Raw genomic sequence first — 17,339 nt, 5'->3', positions numbered from 1 at the left:
CAAAATATTCAAATTTTACAATGTGAATTTTGAAGTTACAAATTCCCAATTATAGCCTTAAATTGCAAAAGCATAAAACTTAGGGTTTGGTTTTTTTGCAGCAGCGGTAGAAAGCAAACGTTTGCCGCAGAAACAAAAAATAGGATTCATTAATTTTATTTTTAAATTTTTTTTTACCAGAATTTGATATCATATCATGATAAATATGTGAGCAGACAAATAGAAATAATTTTGCCTAAAACTTTTGATTGAAGCCATCATGTGAGTCATCAAATGCAAACCTAAAAATATAGGAAAAGGAAATAAGCAAGTAAATCATAACAGAAAATAGCATAAAGATAAAATTATTTGTGTCATACTGAAATGGCTCAATCATTTGATAAAATTCACGTTAAAATAACTTACAAATCCAAAATATGAATTAATATACCAAAGATAAAAAATCTCTGATTGAAGACAAACAAACAATCATCTAAAAAAGTTAAAAATGTAGAACAAACTCAACATCAATGAAAGTATGATCTCTCTAAGGTTCAAAATGAATAGACTTGAACACGAAAAATGAAATGCATGCATTGTCTAGAAAGAATAAAAAGAGTCTAAATGAAATAAAAGTTCATTTTTCCTGCAGTTAATGCAGATAAGTTATTTGTATTGAGTTCAAAACGATGTCATTTTGGGGCGGGAATCAAGGTATTTTTGTAATTTTAATTTATTTCAGGGTTATAATAGTCTTTATAATTATAATTTTTTAATATTTCAACACCAAAATGACGTCATTTTGAAAGTAAATGCAGATAATTTAGCTGCAGTAATTTCGGAAATATTTTTCTGTGAAATAAAACCCTTATAAATAGTTGACTTCAGATTGTGAACGGAATTAAAAAAGGAATTTAAATTATAATTAAAAGAAAATAATTTGAATTTTGGTAATCAACCAAGGTAATGAGAAAAATTATTATTTGACCTTTTTTAGGTTTTAAAATATGACTGCATATCATTCAAAATGATTCTTATTTTGATAACTTAATTTTTTTAATAATATTAATTTAAAATGATTCATTATATATTTTTAATTGATTTTAAGTCGTCTAAATATTCTTAATTTTTTTTTATAAATTAGGAAGAAAAACTATTTATTTTAAATTCTGTCTAAAATTCATTTTCCAAAATTATTCTATTATAACATGATAAAAGGAATCAATCAGATTTAACGCTCAATTTTTTTTAAAGGAAGAAATAAGAAATTTTTTATTAATATTTGGAGGAATGTTATACTTATAAGTTACAACTTTTTTACTCTTATAATTTTTTACTACTATTTTTATAGTTGTTGAATCAAAATTAAATCAATGATTATAAAATCTCATTAAATAAAAATCGTTGATTTGATTTTACTCCCGTAATCATAAAAATGACGGTAAACAGTTATAAGAGAAAAAATATTAAAAATATATACTCTTTCTAATATTTTTAAATAATTAAAAGTATTTAGTTCATCATGTTAAATGTCATACCGTACGAATTTATGTTTGGTTTTCCGAAAATCATAGTGAAGGAGACAGTGTTATCCTGTGGAACTCACTGCACAGGATCAGAAATCGCGGGAACGCAGCCAGACACGACCACCTGAGAGAAGGTCAGAGACGACGGATAGAAGAGAAGCTCGAAAATTCAATTCAACTTTCAACTTCTCTTCCTTTATTTAACTTGCAACTATAAATTCAATTCAGAGCCCAACGGAAAAGAAGAAGAAGAAGAAGAAGGGGTCACTTTTCTCGAGAATCGGATTCAAGTTTAGTTATAATGAAAGCAAATAGTACTACCACATGGTTGTTATGTTTGATAATTTGTGTAATCTGCGTTCAGTTCGAAGGTTGTGTGGGATCTAAGAGGACGGATGAGGCATATGTGACTCTTTTGTATGGAGATGAATTCTTGTTGGGCGTTCGAGTTCTTGGAAAATCGATACGGAACACTGGTTCCAACAAAGAAATGGTGGTCTTGGTCTCAGATGGGGTCTCTGATTATGCCAAAAACCTTCTCCGGGTGATTTTCTTTTTCTCTGTTTACATTTACATCACCAATAAATAATGGGAATGAATTCCTCAAAATTTTAAGTTTTGCGCAGTTTCTAATCTTAACTCTTTATTTGGTGTATTTGTGTTTGATTTTTGTGTAGGCTGACGGGTGGATAGTTGAGAAGATTAGTTTACTGGCTAATCCTAATCGAGTTCGTCCAAAGAGATTTTGGGGTGTTTACACAAAGCTGAAAATATTTAACATGACTGACTACAAGAAAGGTAACCATTTTTTTTTTTTTTTACCTTTTTGTATATCTCATCTGGTTATAGAAATAGGGATTAAGGAGGGAACTTTAAAATTTCCATTTAGTTAATAGCCTTTGGAATGGGAACTTTTTTAAAATGGGAGTATTTCCTATGCAGTTTGGTTATATTAGAACTTTTCCTTTCATTCCCCGTTTATAACTTCTTGGTAGTTGCTTTTGAATCAAGTCAAACTGGAGATTATAATTTAGGTTTTGGTTTTTAAGTTTCCTCTCATATAGTGATACGGAGTGTGATTTATTGGTTGTTTATGTGTTGAATATGAACGTGCAGTTGTTTACCTCGATGCGGACACTATTGTGGTTAAAAATATTGATGATCTTTTCAAATGTCGGAAATTCTGTGCCAATTTAAAGCATTCTGAGAGATTGAATTCAGGAGTCATGGTGGTGGAGCCATCTGAAACTGTTTTTAATGACATGATGAGCAAAATAAAAACTACTGCATCTTACACTGGAGGTAAAACAATTTTGGGGCACAATTTTAAATTCTATTAATTTGTTCCTTTGCATTTACTTGTTTTAAGCGCCATATGTGGCAGATGTTGATTTAAACCTGATAGCTTTTTGGCAACTGTCTTCATCTGTCTTTTCCCCCCTTTGACAGGAGATCAGGGGTTTCTCAATTCATATTACTCTGGGTTTCCCAATGCACATATTTTTGAGCCAAATTTGACACCCAAAGAATTGAATTCCAGACCCATTCCTGAAATGGAGCGACTATCAACACTGTATAATGCAGATGTTGGTCTTTACATGCTAGCTAACAAGGTACTAGAATATATTGTTGGTCTTTACATGCAAGTTGTAGCCCACTTGAAGTCTTCTTTCCGTCTTTATTTGTATCATCAAAACTCTTGGTTGATGTAGCATCTTTAGATTCCTCATCTTGAGTGTATTGATTCCACATATATGTAATGAGAGGATGGTTCTTTCCTTTTAAGTAATTAGAGTCTGAGACAAGAGAGATATATGCCCCCTTTTTAGCTTATTTATGCTTGATCTGTTTATTTGAGTTGAGTAAGTTAAGATGGAATGTATGCTAGGTTTGGTTGCTTCATCTAATTAATGCCTGACTTGTCTGAAAGAGTCCTACACTTTCATGCATCTGATGTTTAATTGATGTGTTATTTGTCCAATACATATGATGTGATTTGTTTTACATGTACTGTCTTTTTAACAGATATTCTTTGTGATCATCGAAATAAAATATGGCATTCGAGTGACCTATTTTAATGTTGAAAAAAGGAGTTATTTAGTGCTGCTATTGGGTTCAAATTTCAAGGTGGCAATTGTAGCAGTTAGAATCAGGACTTGTTAATCTGGGTATATTAATGGGACAAGGTGATGATGCCAAGAAAGCTTCAGATTTGTCATCATCTTAGTATTTTCATCTTGCTTTATGTAGCATTAGAAGCTTCGCTGTTGGGCGTGTGGTCTGTTGAAACTTCTGTTTACAATCAATTCTGAAATGTTCTAACTGATATTTTAAAGTGGTGATAGGTGTGTAAACATGATTTCATTAAGGATTGAGTAGCGCAGATTCTTGTTAACATTGTTATTTAATGTCTTGGTTTAGGGCACCTAGTTTAGGATAAATGTGATGTCGATGTTTTAGGGCATCTCGTCCTAGCCTAAATTGGCTCTCTAGCTGCTGCAACCATCTCATGTTGGCTAACCTTATTAATAATGAGGATTATGTACAAGATTTTATACACACTCGCATGCATACCAAACATATGTATTTGTCTCTGAGCATTCCTTTAAATTGCATCTTTTAATTCAATTATCTACCATTCTAACTATTCATGCTGATCTATCCAGTGGATGGTAGATGAGAATGAACTCCGGGTGATTCACTATACACTTGGCCCCCTTAAGCCTTGGGACTGGTGGACATCTTGGCTTTTGAAACCTGTTGATGTCTGGCAGGTATTTGTGCAACCCATCATCCTCTTTTGGTCTGTTATTAGTATTGTTATGATTGTTCTCTTCCTCCAATGTATAAAGAGACCACTTTGCCTAAGTAATCATGTCTATCCATTTGAAGCTCGTGTCAAAAGTATGCTGACTTATTTGTGCTTACCTTGGTGGGGTGCTTCAGGATGTAAGGGAACAGCTTGAGGAATCCCTTCCTGGAACAGGAGGGGGCCAAAATCCTAAAGACAATTCTCTTGTGAAATTTCTCTTTCTGATACCACTCTGTCCTTTACTTTTCTGCTGCTATCAGTCATTTCTAAAGGTCAGTTATCATGGATTGATATTCTTGTCCAATCTTTGAGTATTATGCAAATAGGGCTTCACGGAAGTCTCAGAATATTGTATTTTTCTGCAGAATCAAGGGAGTTCATTTTGTAGAAGCTCACTATTTGATCATATCAGACACCTTTATTATAGGATTAAATCAAGTGGACCATTTGCATATACTAGTATTTCGGCATCAACAACCAATTCAATCCATCAGGTCAGTTGTCTCTTCTTTGTCTTAGTTGGGGATTTGGATCTTCTCATATAAGTATATCACACGACCTAGTCATTTGATGATAGAGACAGACAGAATGCCATGTGTTCCCCTCACCTTCTTTTCCTGCACAGGAAAATTTGTCTATCTGACTATCTTCATCGTCAAATGACCTTGGTCATGATATGGCTTCAGATGAGAGGATGTATATCCTCTAGTTGGATATACTTGCTGCTTATATTTATGTATTTTCAGCATACTAAAATTCGTTTCTATGGTGTGAAGCAGCTCTTAAATGGTGCCAAGTACAAGATTCCTGCTTATTTGGGTTGCATTTCTGTCTGTGTCTGTTTTATGGCTGCAGTGGTGTCTCTGGGAGTAGCTCTCTTGATTGTTCCTCGGCAAGTGATGCCGTGGACTGGTTTGCTTTTGATATATGAATGGACATTCACAATTTTTTTTTTATTATTTGGAGGTTATCTCCATTTGATTTATCAGTGGGGAAAAATTGTGGCATCACGAGCAGCGTCCTCCCTGTCACGTCCTGAGTCTTCGGATTATGATTCAGGAAAACGTATGTTCTCTTGAGTAAAGCTTATTTTATGGTGTTATTTTTCGTATAATTGTGACTTTGAGATCCTTATTCTTTTTAATTTTTTATTAACATCATTAGTTTTATATATTAACTGTATTTACAGGTCACCAGCGACAGATGTCATCTTGTGATGTTGCTACATGGTACTATGGTTTAGGGATGGCCTTGTTGGCCATTGGTGCTCCATCTTTGCCTTGTCTTTTTGGAATAACTGCCTTGTTTCCAAGGTAATTTGCGTTCTAATATATTAGGAAAGAGCTCTTATTGTACAATGCATTGCATAATTTCCATCATGACAGGTCTAGTTAAAATACTTTTAACCTCTTTTTTTTTTTTTTTGGGGGGGGGGGGGACTTATATCTTTGTGGTTCAAAAATTAGCTCTTTGATCACAGTGGCATGTCTGTTATCATTGACTATTAGTCAAATTTTAAATGTCAAAATTCAACATTGAAAGAACCAACGTTTTCCAATCTCTTCTAAACTTTTTTGTTTGATAACTGGCTTGTAACAATAATAATAGCAGTACTAATTAAAAGTGGAGTAATCTTTATTATTTCAAGATAATTTAGTTATTTGTTGTGGCTTCTATTTATGGGTTCTGTTTTAGGTCAGCTTTATGTTAATTAAGTGTCTTATTTGTAAGGGACAAGGACTCTTAATGGACTTGGGTTAGTAATTGTAATCTGAATTCCCTATGAAGAGATGTAATGTACAGGTCTTAGCTTGTACTATGAAAGCTAAACCTTAGGTTTTGAATTTAGATCCTTTACTTCAATATTAAACCAAGAAACATGAAGAAGAATTTTCTTCTTTCCTGGTTTGTTTTTTTACACTGGTAGAACCAAGACCATTGGCTATGTTTGATTCTTTCTTCTCCCAGTCTTCCTCCGTTTCTTGGTAGAATCTTATCTGGATTCTTTGCCCTACATCATCACATCACATAATACGAGAACTTATCTGCGGAGGTTTGAAGTCAATGAAACCTGCCAAAGGAGCCTTCCCTAATTTTGAAATGGATTTAATCATTTTTCTGTCCTTAATTCTAAGTAGTTTTGGTATGAAAAAATCAGCATTTTATCAAATCTTTCTCTTTGAAGTTCCTCTTATATTTCTGTTTCTATTTTTAACAGGTTAGGATTGATGGTTGCTGGGGGCATAATATTGGCATCTTTCATGACATACGCTTCTGAACATCTTGCTATTCGGTCATTTCTAAAAGGCCTTGGTGAGTGGGATATTGCTCGAAATAGGAGCTTGTGTTGATTGTAATAATAGGAAGTGGTGATGTAAACTATAGTCGACATTTCCTTCCTTTATTCAACTTTCATATGTTGTGTTGTTCTACTGGAAAATGTAATTTAGGAAATTTTGTCTGTCTAGCATTGTATTTGCCGAAGTTCTGTTGTAATATTATCATTTTTCTTTCAAATGATGGGTTGTTCTATTGAAATTAAACGTATTTGAGTCTCCAAAGTCAAAACAGCTATACGTGGTTAAACTTAAACTTCATTTACTGCTGGTTTTCTTGTATTGGTTTGACGGGGTTGTGGGCACACAAGCTCTCGAATATGATTCACGAAATATGATTTAGATTTTTTAAACTGTTGAGTATATTTTGAGAGGGTAAATTGTGCACAATTAGTTGCGTCTGAGTAATATTACTCGCCGATGATTGCTATAACTTAAAGTAGTTTGAGGTGGGGGGAATCCTTTACCGTAAGATTGTTTATAAATCGATCAAATATAAGATTGTTCCTAAAATGAGTAAAAGTATATCATACTTTATTTAGTTAAACGCAAGAAATGATGCATAAATAGTATATTTTCCCTTGCAAATTCGATTGGTTTCTCCGGTCTGGGTTAAAAAAGTGGTTTCAGTGTGCAACAGATTATCATAGGGTAGAATTAAATTAGCTCCTTGCACCAAATCACCAAATGCCACGGTGTTATCTATTGATAGCTTGGAATGATGGTACTACTTAATCCTTGACCAGGCAATGAGTGGTGCGAGTAGGTTACAAGTCAGATCTTTGTTTTTTTTTATCCATAGACAATTAAAAAGGAAGAGATATATAATTCATCGTTTGTCTCTATCCCCCACCCCACAACAAAAGATAAATGTTCATCTTTTGTTTTTTGACTTTTTCCCCTTCCTTTTTACCTATGCGTTTCTTATTAAAAAGAGGGCCAATGTGTTTCTTGTCGAGTACTTCTTTTGGTCCCATGTCTGGGTGGGGTAATGTTATGGGTTCCACTTCCATTTGAGATGCTAAATCTATTTACGAAACCGGTATTATTGGGTCTCAGGTAACAGTCAATAGCTACGAATGAGAATCAAAGACAGATATATATATATATATATATATATATATATATATATATATATATATATATATATATATATATATATATATACAGGGTTTAGTGAGTGTACAACGACTGCATGTAAAAATCGGTCAAGTGCACTATGTTCTCTCGCGAGAATACAATTATAGTAAAATTATAACTATGTTCTCCCGGGAGAACACCATTGTAATATTTTTGCATTGTGTTCTCGCGGGAGAACATAGTGCACTGGACCATCCAGTCACTTTATTTTCATTTTTTTAACTCACAAACAAGGGAAGGACTTCCTAAAACCCTACCTTCCCTTCCAAAAACCATCTCCCAAACAGAGCCTTAGTGTAATTTGTAAAAAAAGTTTGTAAACGGATCCTTCAGGTTATATTTACAAACTTTTTATTTACAAACTATATTATGTCTGACCGGTCATACTTCAATCAAGAGTGTATGACCGGTCAGACTTAGTGTAATTTGTAAAAAAAATTTGTATACGGATCCTTCCCGTATATATATATAGAGAGAGAGAGAGAGAGAGAGAGGATATTCTAACTACCGAAAATTTTCGATACTAACTTACTACCCATCACATCACCATTGGATCAAAGAGAGAGAATGTTAAAAAGTTTTTGAAGAGAGAGAAAATGTTACCTAATGGTGATTAGGTCGTAAGTTGGTAGTGAAAAATTTTGGTAGTGAAAATATCCCTCCTTATATATATATATATTCATGTTTCTCATGTTATTGGAGATATACATAAAAGCAATGTTATAAAAATCAGGTCGACCTGAAAATCGGTGAATCAGTCATGTAACCGGTCCGGTTTTCATATTGGACCGGCCATGTTACAGAACTGGTGTGACCCGGTCGATTTTCGTAAAAACCGGTGACCCGGTCGGTTCAACCGGTGACCCGACCCGGTTTATAAAAAAATAAAAAAAACTAATTTATATTTATAAATTAATGTCTTCTTTTTTTTATTCTCAAACACAAATGTTTTGTTTTCTTTTGAAATATTTGAGTGATTTGTGTAGCTTATTAACTTACATAGATTATGTACCTACAACACTAATATTATCTTGATTATGCAATATGCATGGAATTTTGATTTGATTTATAGTTAGAGATGTCGTTTACTGAACCTGAAACACTAGTATCACAAATATTATATGTTTGATTGATCTTTTATTGGACAATGATGTGTAATTTACTATTTTCATATTAAAATATTTGAAATTGGTATATTTTTTTACAAGTATTTAAGTATATTTATAATTTTTTTAATATAAATTGTAGATTTACATATACTTATCGGGTCATGCGGTTAAACCAGTGACCTAGTACCTCGACCGGGTCAATAACCGGGCCGAGTTTAATAACATTGCATAAAAGTGTATGAGACTCGTGTAGGGTCATATGAGGAGAAGAGAGAGAAAAGAAAAATATAAACCTTACACACTTTTATGTGTGTATAGGAGATAAATTTATCTCCTACATAAGAAACATTAATCCACACGCACACATATAAATAGGTTTGTGGATATAATGTCACTTGATATAAGGTTTTGTTTGGTCAAAATTTTTTAAATATGTACTAAGTGTAGTACACAGTTATAGTATTAAAGTTATTTTTTTTTTCTCTTCAGAAATTTAACTATGTACTAAGGGTATGTCACTTGATATAAGGTTTTGCTCGGTCATAAATTTAAAATATGTGCTAAGGGTAGTACATAGTTATAATATTAAAAATATTTTTTTTTCTCTCTTCAATAACTTTTCAGAGACTTGTCGACTGACGTAGAAGAGAGAAGAAAAATAACTTTAATATTATAACTATGTACTATCTGTAATACATAGTTACATTTTTGAAAAGAAAGAAAAAAATAATAATTTCAATATTATAACTATATACTACTCTTATGAGATACCTATAATTTTTTTACCTTGTATCAAGTGATCACGTTACTAATCATCTTTCCATATATATATTTTTGTGCATATCTAGTTTCTCTTCCCAAGCAAAGCAATCTGAAGACGCTAACTTCCTAGTTCCTATCACAGCCCTCCTGCCTTGCTACTATAAATGAGCCAAGTGATAGTGGAACTCGCACAAGAAAACCTTATAATGACATAATTCATAGAAAATTTCTACACTCCAATTTTAGTGTAACAAGCACTTCTAAAGTGGCATTTTTTGTTCATTATTATTGAATGTCTTTTCAACTACCCCTAATTGTTGAAATTAACAAGTTAAGATCGTACAAGCATGACTTCTGTAGTGGTTCATAACTTACACTAAATAAGAAGTAATTCACAAGATACATCGGTACTGCCACTTGAAGTCAAAACAATGAATCTAAAATAACAGAAAAGATGGAAAAAGCAATCCTTGATCGATTTTGGAAGCCGGTGCTTCTCTTATCTTTTAGGTTGCATGTATAGTGGTATTCTGATCGATACAGATACAGATACAAGTGTGGAGTATGACAGCCTTAAAAAATTATTGGTATGACAGGATATATTATATAAAAATATGAAATATATAATTATATAAAATGAATCAAGTAATTAAATTCAAATATAGTACTAGTTCAAAACATAATAAATTTACGTTTTCAATTAAACTCTCTTTCAAGTACATCAAACAAGCATATACTTAAAGAGGACGCAATTTCTGGTATAAGCATTTAAATTTGAAGAGGTGAAATAGCACTGAGTTTTATTTAGTATCAAACCCCACTCCCCAAAAAGAAAATGATATATTTACATATCATTTTGTATACGTCTTTTGCACATGGGTGATACATGCAAAGTAAATGGTGATAACGTAGTCCACCAAAGAAATAATAATAATGGTGATAACGTATATTATGTGATGACCAAAAGCAGTAATCGATTCTAAATATTATGATGCATAATCAAGCCATGCCCAATTAATCATTTATTTATTCAATTTTTATAAAGATAGTTAAGTATACTAAATATGTATTCATATATATATACTAAATAACCGTGCATGCTAGCTAGATCATCTTGGATTCTGAATTTTATTAAGTTTAATTGAACTGGCATTGAAGTTATCAAAGTTAATCATCATATTTGGCTTTGTCGTTTTTGTCATAGATGACTCATTAGCCAATAGAAAATTGTTAATTGATGGTTAAACCACTTTTTGTTGTTGGTGCGCATCACTTTCTCCAGGGAGGATACAAGGTGACTAACTCATTTAATAATGAAAAATAAAGCAATGGGATGACAGAGTTGACGAGATCATCCTTATCCTCAAGTAATAAACTGGGGAAGATATCATAAAACTACAAATTTGTGCCCTTTACATTGGCTAATTAACATTGTGAATCATAATTAATGATAAGATTAAAGATAATTTCATTTATTTAACGTTCCTTCGTATGATCATTATCTTAAGAAACCCAAAACAATTCATGCACGCCATGGTCGTAGACAAACAAAAAGTGAAACCCAAGTGCACTCTCAACCGTATAAATATATTAGTATATTACAACTAGCGAATGAGTAGATTAATAATCATACTCGTAGATTAATAGCAGATTTGCAGTGTAGTTTTTTCTTTTCTTTTTCTGGTAAGTAATCAATTGAAGACCCTTTGAACTTTGAAGCATCAGAAGCAAGATATTTAGATGCATGCAAATATTTATAATGGTTTGTATACTGGAATTGCATGCTAGTATTCAACCAGATTAATCACAAATAGAAACTGTTGAGATATATAGTCCCACATTGGTTGTATGTGCAACTAATGCGGTCTTTATAAGACCTTGGGCACTCCCACCCTTTGAGCTAGCTTTTGGGGTGGTGACCTCAAGGTTCTTAATATGGTATCTAGAGCCTAATAAGAGGAAGCTTAATCCGTTTAACTTAGTTCTATTTTTCATAATTTCAATATGGTTATAGAGAGATATCACCCTCCTTGAGGGATTTCCGTTGACTTTCGGCGACTTTTTCGGCGATCCACCACCGTCTCCGACGACTTTTCCGATTCCGCGAAGCTTTGTTTTTCTTTAATCTTCTTTCTTCCCAAGATGGAGTATTTATACTATTCATCATCCATCTTGAGGGGGAGCACTGTCCAAGTTGCTGATGTTGTCTCCGCTGATGTTAATTCCAACACCGAAGTTCCTCTTGAGGGGGAGCACTGTCCATGTTGCTGATGGTCATTCCAGCACAATTGTTTTTGCCGATGATGATTCTGGCACTGTTTAGAAGTTCCTCTTAAGGGGGAGCACTGTCCATGTTGCTGATGGTCATTCCAGCACAATTGTCTTTGCCGATGATAATTCCGGCACTGTTTAGAAGTTCCTCTTGAGGGGGAGCACTGTCCATGTTGCTGATGGTCATTCCAGCACAATTGTCTTTGCCGATGATAATTCCGACACTGTTTAGAAGTTCCTCTTGAGGGGGAGCACTGTCCATGTTGCTGATGGTCATTCCAACACAATTGTCTTTGCCGATGATAATTCCGGCACTGTTTAGAAGTTCCTCTTGAGGGGGAGCACTGTCCATGTTGCTGATGGTCATTCCAACACTTGTCTTTGCCGATGATAATTCCGGCACTGTTTAGAAGTTCCTCTTGAGGGGGAGCACTGTCCATGTTGCTGATGGTCATTCCAGCACAATTTTCTTTGCCGATGATAATTTCGGCACTGTTTAGAAGTTCCTCTTGAAGGGGAGCACCGTCCATGTTGCTGATGGTCATTCCAGCACAATTGTCTTTGCCGATGATCATTCCGGCATCTTCCATGTTGATGTTCATTTTGATGCCATTTTTAGCACATTGTTAGATTTTTGGTTTCTCATTTAGGAGATTTATTTTGATGTTATGTTACTTGGTCTTTCTTGTAATAAGCTTGTAGCATAGTCAAGGGGAAACCACGGCTGCTCACCAACTGTTAAATGAAATCTCTGAGAGGGATCTTGATGCTGATGTCCTGGTCAGCTCAGTTGTCTTTGCCGATGATAATTCCGGCACCATCCATGCTCTGATGTCCATTCCAGCACTGTCTCTTTATCAGCTCTTCAGACTGATGGTCATTCCAGTTGATTTGTTGTACTTAATCATTTCATTTCGTTGATGTAGCATTGTTGTTTTTGGTTCCTAATGGGAGTATTATTTATGTATCAAACTTGTAGCATATGATCTATATGCTACAACTTGAGGGGGAGTGTTAAGAGTGTTAGTGTTAATAGTGTAGAAGTCCCACATTGAGTGTGTCTCTTTGTATTCTTCAATTGGTTTGCTATATAATAGCATCAATGTTGTGTAGTTTAATACAACAAGGATTACTATCATTTCCTCTTGTATCTATGATATTTAACATGGTATCAGAGCTTGAGCCTCGCCGCCCCCCACTTTCTCTTGTGGACTTTCTTAGCACAGGTAGGCTGGGCCTGTTGCATCTTCCACTCTTCAAGCCCAGTGGGCTCTCGTGTGAGGGGCGTGTTGAGATATATAGTCCCACATTGGTTGTATGTGCAACTAATGTGGTCTTTATAAGACCTTGGGCACTCCCACCCTTTGAACTAGCTTTTGGGGTGGTCACGTCAAGGTTCTTAATTGAAACATATCGTCAATAGTATTATTTGGTTCAATAATCATTCGTGTGCAATTATATGGAGTATGGACTCCGCAATGCCTCGCCCAATAGTATATATTAAAGCTACTATATATCATTAAGGAGGGAGTGGATGGTCATCATGATGAAATTGTTTAAAGCCAGAGTGGAATCACATGCTTATATTCTCACAGGCATGCACAGCTATGAGCCTATGATTAATCCAGCATGTACGTCTTGTTTAAGAAAGCAATAGTAAGCTTTTGTTGTTGAATTAAACTCTTACTGGGCCAGTTGTATTGAAGAATCCAATTGAACAAGAAGTAAGAACAAAATAAACTGAAGGACAAGACTTCCAAACAAGTAATAAGTAACATAATTAATGCAGCTGCAATGATGCAGAGCAGACAGAGAAGGTAACAAACATAACATATCTTTGTCCCAAAAGGGAAAGGAAAAGGGGATGAGGGGTTGTTTTGGTTGAAAGACATGCTAAAACAGAAAATGATCCGCCTCCTTATTTTACAACATATATAGATGAAAAGCCAAGCATCAGACTTGCCTAGAGTGTACATTTCCTTCCCCAGGTCTCTACCTCCTTTCTTGTGCTATTTTATTAGGCCATGGCTCCAACAAGAGCGTGAACCCCAGAAACAAATACTTGATATTGCACCCAAGTGTTGTGGTTTCCAACCTTAAGAGCCTCATGATGTTCTTCTCCAGCAGCACTAAGAAGAAGAAACTCGGGAGATGATGGGAAAGAAGGGATTAGATTAGAGATGTTGGGGATCTGAAAATTAAGGGTTATATTTATAATGAGGCATAGATTTCTTAGTCCTAACTAAGTGGCCCCATCAGACGAAGGTTATTTCTGAGGTATCAATAATATTAGATATTAGAGTGGGAATCCAATGTATTGGGGCCATTATTTTGTAGCATTTTGCTTATTGTAAGGAAGATTAATAGAAAGGAATATCCTATTAATCGATTAGGTAAGATTCTACTGAAATTAAGAGTGGGAATCTGAGGTATTCGGCACTGTTCTAACATTGGTACCTGACTCCAGGTAAGTTCTTTGTCCAATGCCCATTATAAGACAAAGATGATACAATAACTAAATATAAATATTAAATAACAACTCCAAAGTGAATTCCCCAAAATCAACCGCCCCTTGCATCTCAACCATCCAAGAAGGGTTAACCTTAACATTGCTACATATAAATAAGGGTGTTCCCTCTCATTTAGGTCATATATATACAGGTATACATTTACATTTACCTTTACCCTCCATATTTTATACCTATATTAACTTGAGTTTCGGAGAGTTTATAGATAAACCATTTCTTTTGTTTACAGGAGCATACGGAGGAGCTGATTGCTACCACCACCTGGTCTACATCTACGGAGGTTTAAGCACAATCTCTTATTATGTCCATGTACATATGCGGATGAGTGTTAAGCATGTCTTATACTTCGCATGCTGACGAGGGTTCTTGTTATCAGAATCAGCAGAAAGGCAACTAGCTCCCAGGTGAGTGGGCTAGGGTCTGCGCCTTCAGACCCGTAGAGGCGAAGTATTGTTATGAGATTTATTGTAATTTTTCTTTTTCTTAGTAATATGGAATTGAGCCTATGAATAGCTGATGTTAGTATTTTCTAATCTTATTTATATTCTCCTAGTAAGTGGAGTGACTTAAAACGAGTGGCAGAGAGGTAAATATAGAACAGATAAGCTGAACGTAACTTAAATAGAGTGAATCAAGGTAAATCACTGTGTTAATTCTCTCTCTTTTTCTTTTTGTTTGCGATTTATGTGTGATTGTCGATTTTCAAGAAAGAGGCACCATTTAAAATAAACAAATACTAAGAAAATGATAAAAATAAAAAAGTGATACACAATGATAATGGTGCAGGCATTTGTTTAGAGCATTGACGTTGGATGGACAAGTGGCGGGTGTTTTATTCATCAACATGGTGGTGCTAACCAACTATTTTGTTGGTAGCCACGAGCCAGGTCGATACCTAAAGAAAAGCACGTATAGAGCAATAATTTCATTTAAATTATTATGTATGTTTAACAAGTTACCTACTCTTGGTGCAAAAATAAATACCATAAGGAAATCTCAGCCAAGTCACCCTAGTGAAGAATCAAGTTAATCCAAGTTTTGACATTGTTCAATAAAGTTCCACGTAACAAAGAAACTCGTTATGCTTGCATTCAAAATTTCAAGTAGTTATTAGGGAAGAAAAAGATTCCCAAGCAAGCAAGTAGTGCGGTCCTTTTAATTATGAGTAACAAGTATTCTAATCAAGTGCTGATCCGACAGGCCTGCCCCCATTATGAATAAACATTAAGTAGACAAAAGTATCTTTTGGTGTTCTTGTAATTATTTTCTAATAAAGTCATAATACATGTATTATTTCTTTTTATATATCTATTACAAAAAAAATTCTTTAAAAAAGAGAATGAGGTTGCTTCTTATTATATTTTTGGAAAAAGTTATACTTACGGCTATTTTCGTTTACAACCTCTTACAATCATATTTTAACCGTTGATTTTCGCCAATCAATGGTTATCATTTATTGTGATTTAATAATTAATTAATAAATTTGATTTGCAAAAATCTTAACCGTTGATTGACGAAAATCAACAGTTAAGATATATGATTGTAAGAGGTTGTAAAGAAAATAAGTTGTAAGTATAACCTTTTCTTATATTTTTATCAAAAAAATACTATAAACACTTAAGAAAAATTCGTCGAATTTTTCTTCATATTAAATTACTCACTTTAAAACCAATCACCCAATAACTACTACATGTTGCACGTTCGAAGCTAGTGCGATTGCGCCTGCTGTATATTTTGGGACTTAAAAGGACAAAATATCTACAAATGAACCTGTACGGACAAGGGACAACAAATCATGTTGCAACTTCAAAACATTCAAAATGAAACTAAAAAAGAAAGAAAGATAGTTTACTTATTTTAATAATGGGTAATATTTTTCTCATGCAATAGGAGATAATTATTATCTCCTACATACTAATTTGTGCAGGTGGGGTTCATTTTCAGGAGGAGAAAAAAAAATAGAGTGAGATTCATCTTGAATTTGTGTGTGTAGGAGATAAATTCTTTCTTGTATAACATAAAAATAATAAATCTCATTAATAATATAAAAAAATATGTGAAACGCACATGAAGTCAGGGCCTGTTTGGTATGATGTATAAGGCCTAATAGTATAGGTTTATACTATACGTTATGACATTTTCAGTTGTTTGGTGTGACCATCGTATAGTATAAGCTTATACAGCAAGATCCCTTTATACATCAAAATGATAGATAACTTAATGAAGCGTAACAAGGGGTTGATGTATTAATGTTACTTAAAAAGTACAATTCCCAAGAACTAATATATCATTTCAATATTAATATATTAAAATAATTTTTTTTATATATTAATTTTTAAAATATTGGAGGATATTATCTTATACAGTACCGTACCAAATGCTGGATAGTATTAAAATTTAATCAGGTCTTATACTATCAAACCTTATCCTATATTATGCACCAAACATGCCCTCAAACATGGACGTATGTATAAAGGCTTTAACCGGAATTCAAATTTGACCCATAAAACATAGGGTCCGTCGCTTCTCATGTGACTGCTGATGAGAAAAGTTGCAGCAAATTTTTAACACTAGGATACGCGTGCGGATCCTATCAAAAAAAAAAAACAGGATTCGCACGCGTATTCTGATAAAAGTAAGTATTGCTGCACTTTTTCTCTTCTGCAGTCACATAAGAAGTACTTTCCCGTGAAACATATCAACAAACAAAAACACAAAAGACTAATATAAGTAGGAGTGGGTCAAGTTTAGGTAGAATATAATATGGCCGAAACCCAAAAGGATATTAGCCCATTGGTATTGTTTTGAAAGCCCAACCCAACAACAGAAGAGTTCTCTCCCAACGAAAGCCCAAAGAAAATTAACGTTTCGAAAAG

General features: G+C 33.9%; 1 protein-coding gene across 2 annotated transcripts; it reads left to right on the top strand.

Moving 5' to 3' along the window:
• The first annotated feature begins 1,548 nt into the window (after positions 1-1,548).
• On the top strand, positions 1,549-6,841 carry LOC133286940 (inositol phosphorylceramide glucuronosyltransferase 1-like). Of its 2 annotated transcripts, none has more exons than XM_061484453.1 (10): positions 1,549-2,049; positions 2,183-2,303; positions 2,622-2,807; positions 2,955-3,118; positions 4,172-4,279; positions 4,452-4,589; positions 4,683-4,811; positions 5,097-5,382; positions 5,507-5,630; positions 6,536-6,841. In XM_061484453.1, the coding sequence occupies exons 1-10, from the start codon at positions 1,807-1,809 to the stop codon at positions 6,666-6,668; spliced, it is 1,632 nt and encodes a 543-aa protein (XP_061340437.1). In that variant the 5' UTR covers positions 1,549-1,806; the 3' UTR covers positions 6,669-6,841. The 2 variants fall into 2 exon arrangements, with proteins under 2 accessions (XP_061340437.1, XP_061340438.1); XM_061484454.1 differs by having other exon boundaries at positions 5,094-5,382.
• The last annotated feature ends 10,498 nt before the right edge of the window (positions 6,842-17,339 follow it).

This window comes from Gastrolobium bilobum, unplaced genomic scaffold (assembly GCF_033153095.1).
Source record: "Gastrolobium bilobum isolate Gb01-03AN ecotype WA unplaced genomic scaffold, APGP_CSIRO_Gbil_v1 utg3810, whole genome shotgun sequence".
NCBI classification, from domain to species: Eukaryota; Viridiplantae; Streptophyta; class Magnoliopsida; order Fabales; family Fabaceae; genus Gastrolobium; species Gastrolobium bilobum.
Note: the sequence above shows the minus strand (reverse complement) of the source record. Positions and strands in the feature narration are given on the sequence as shown.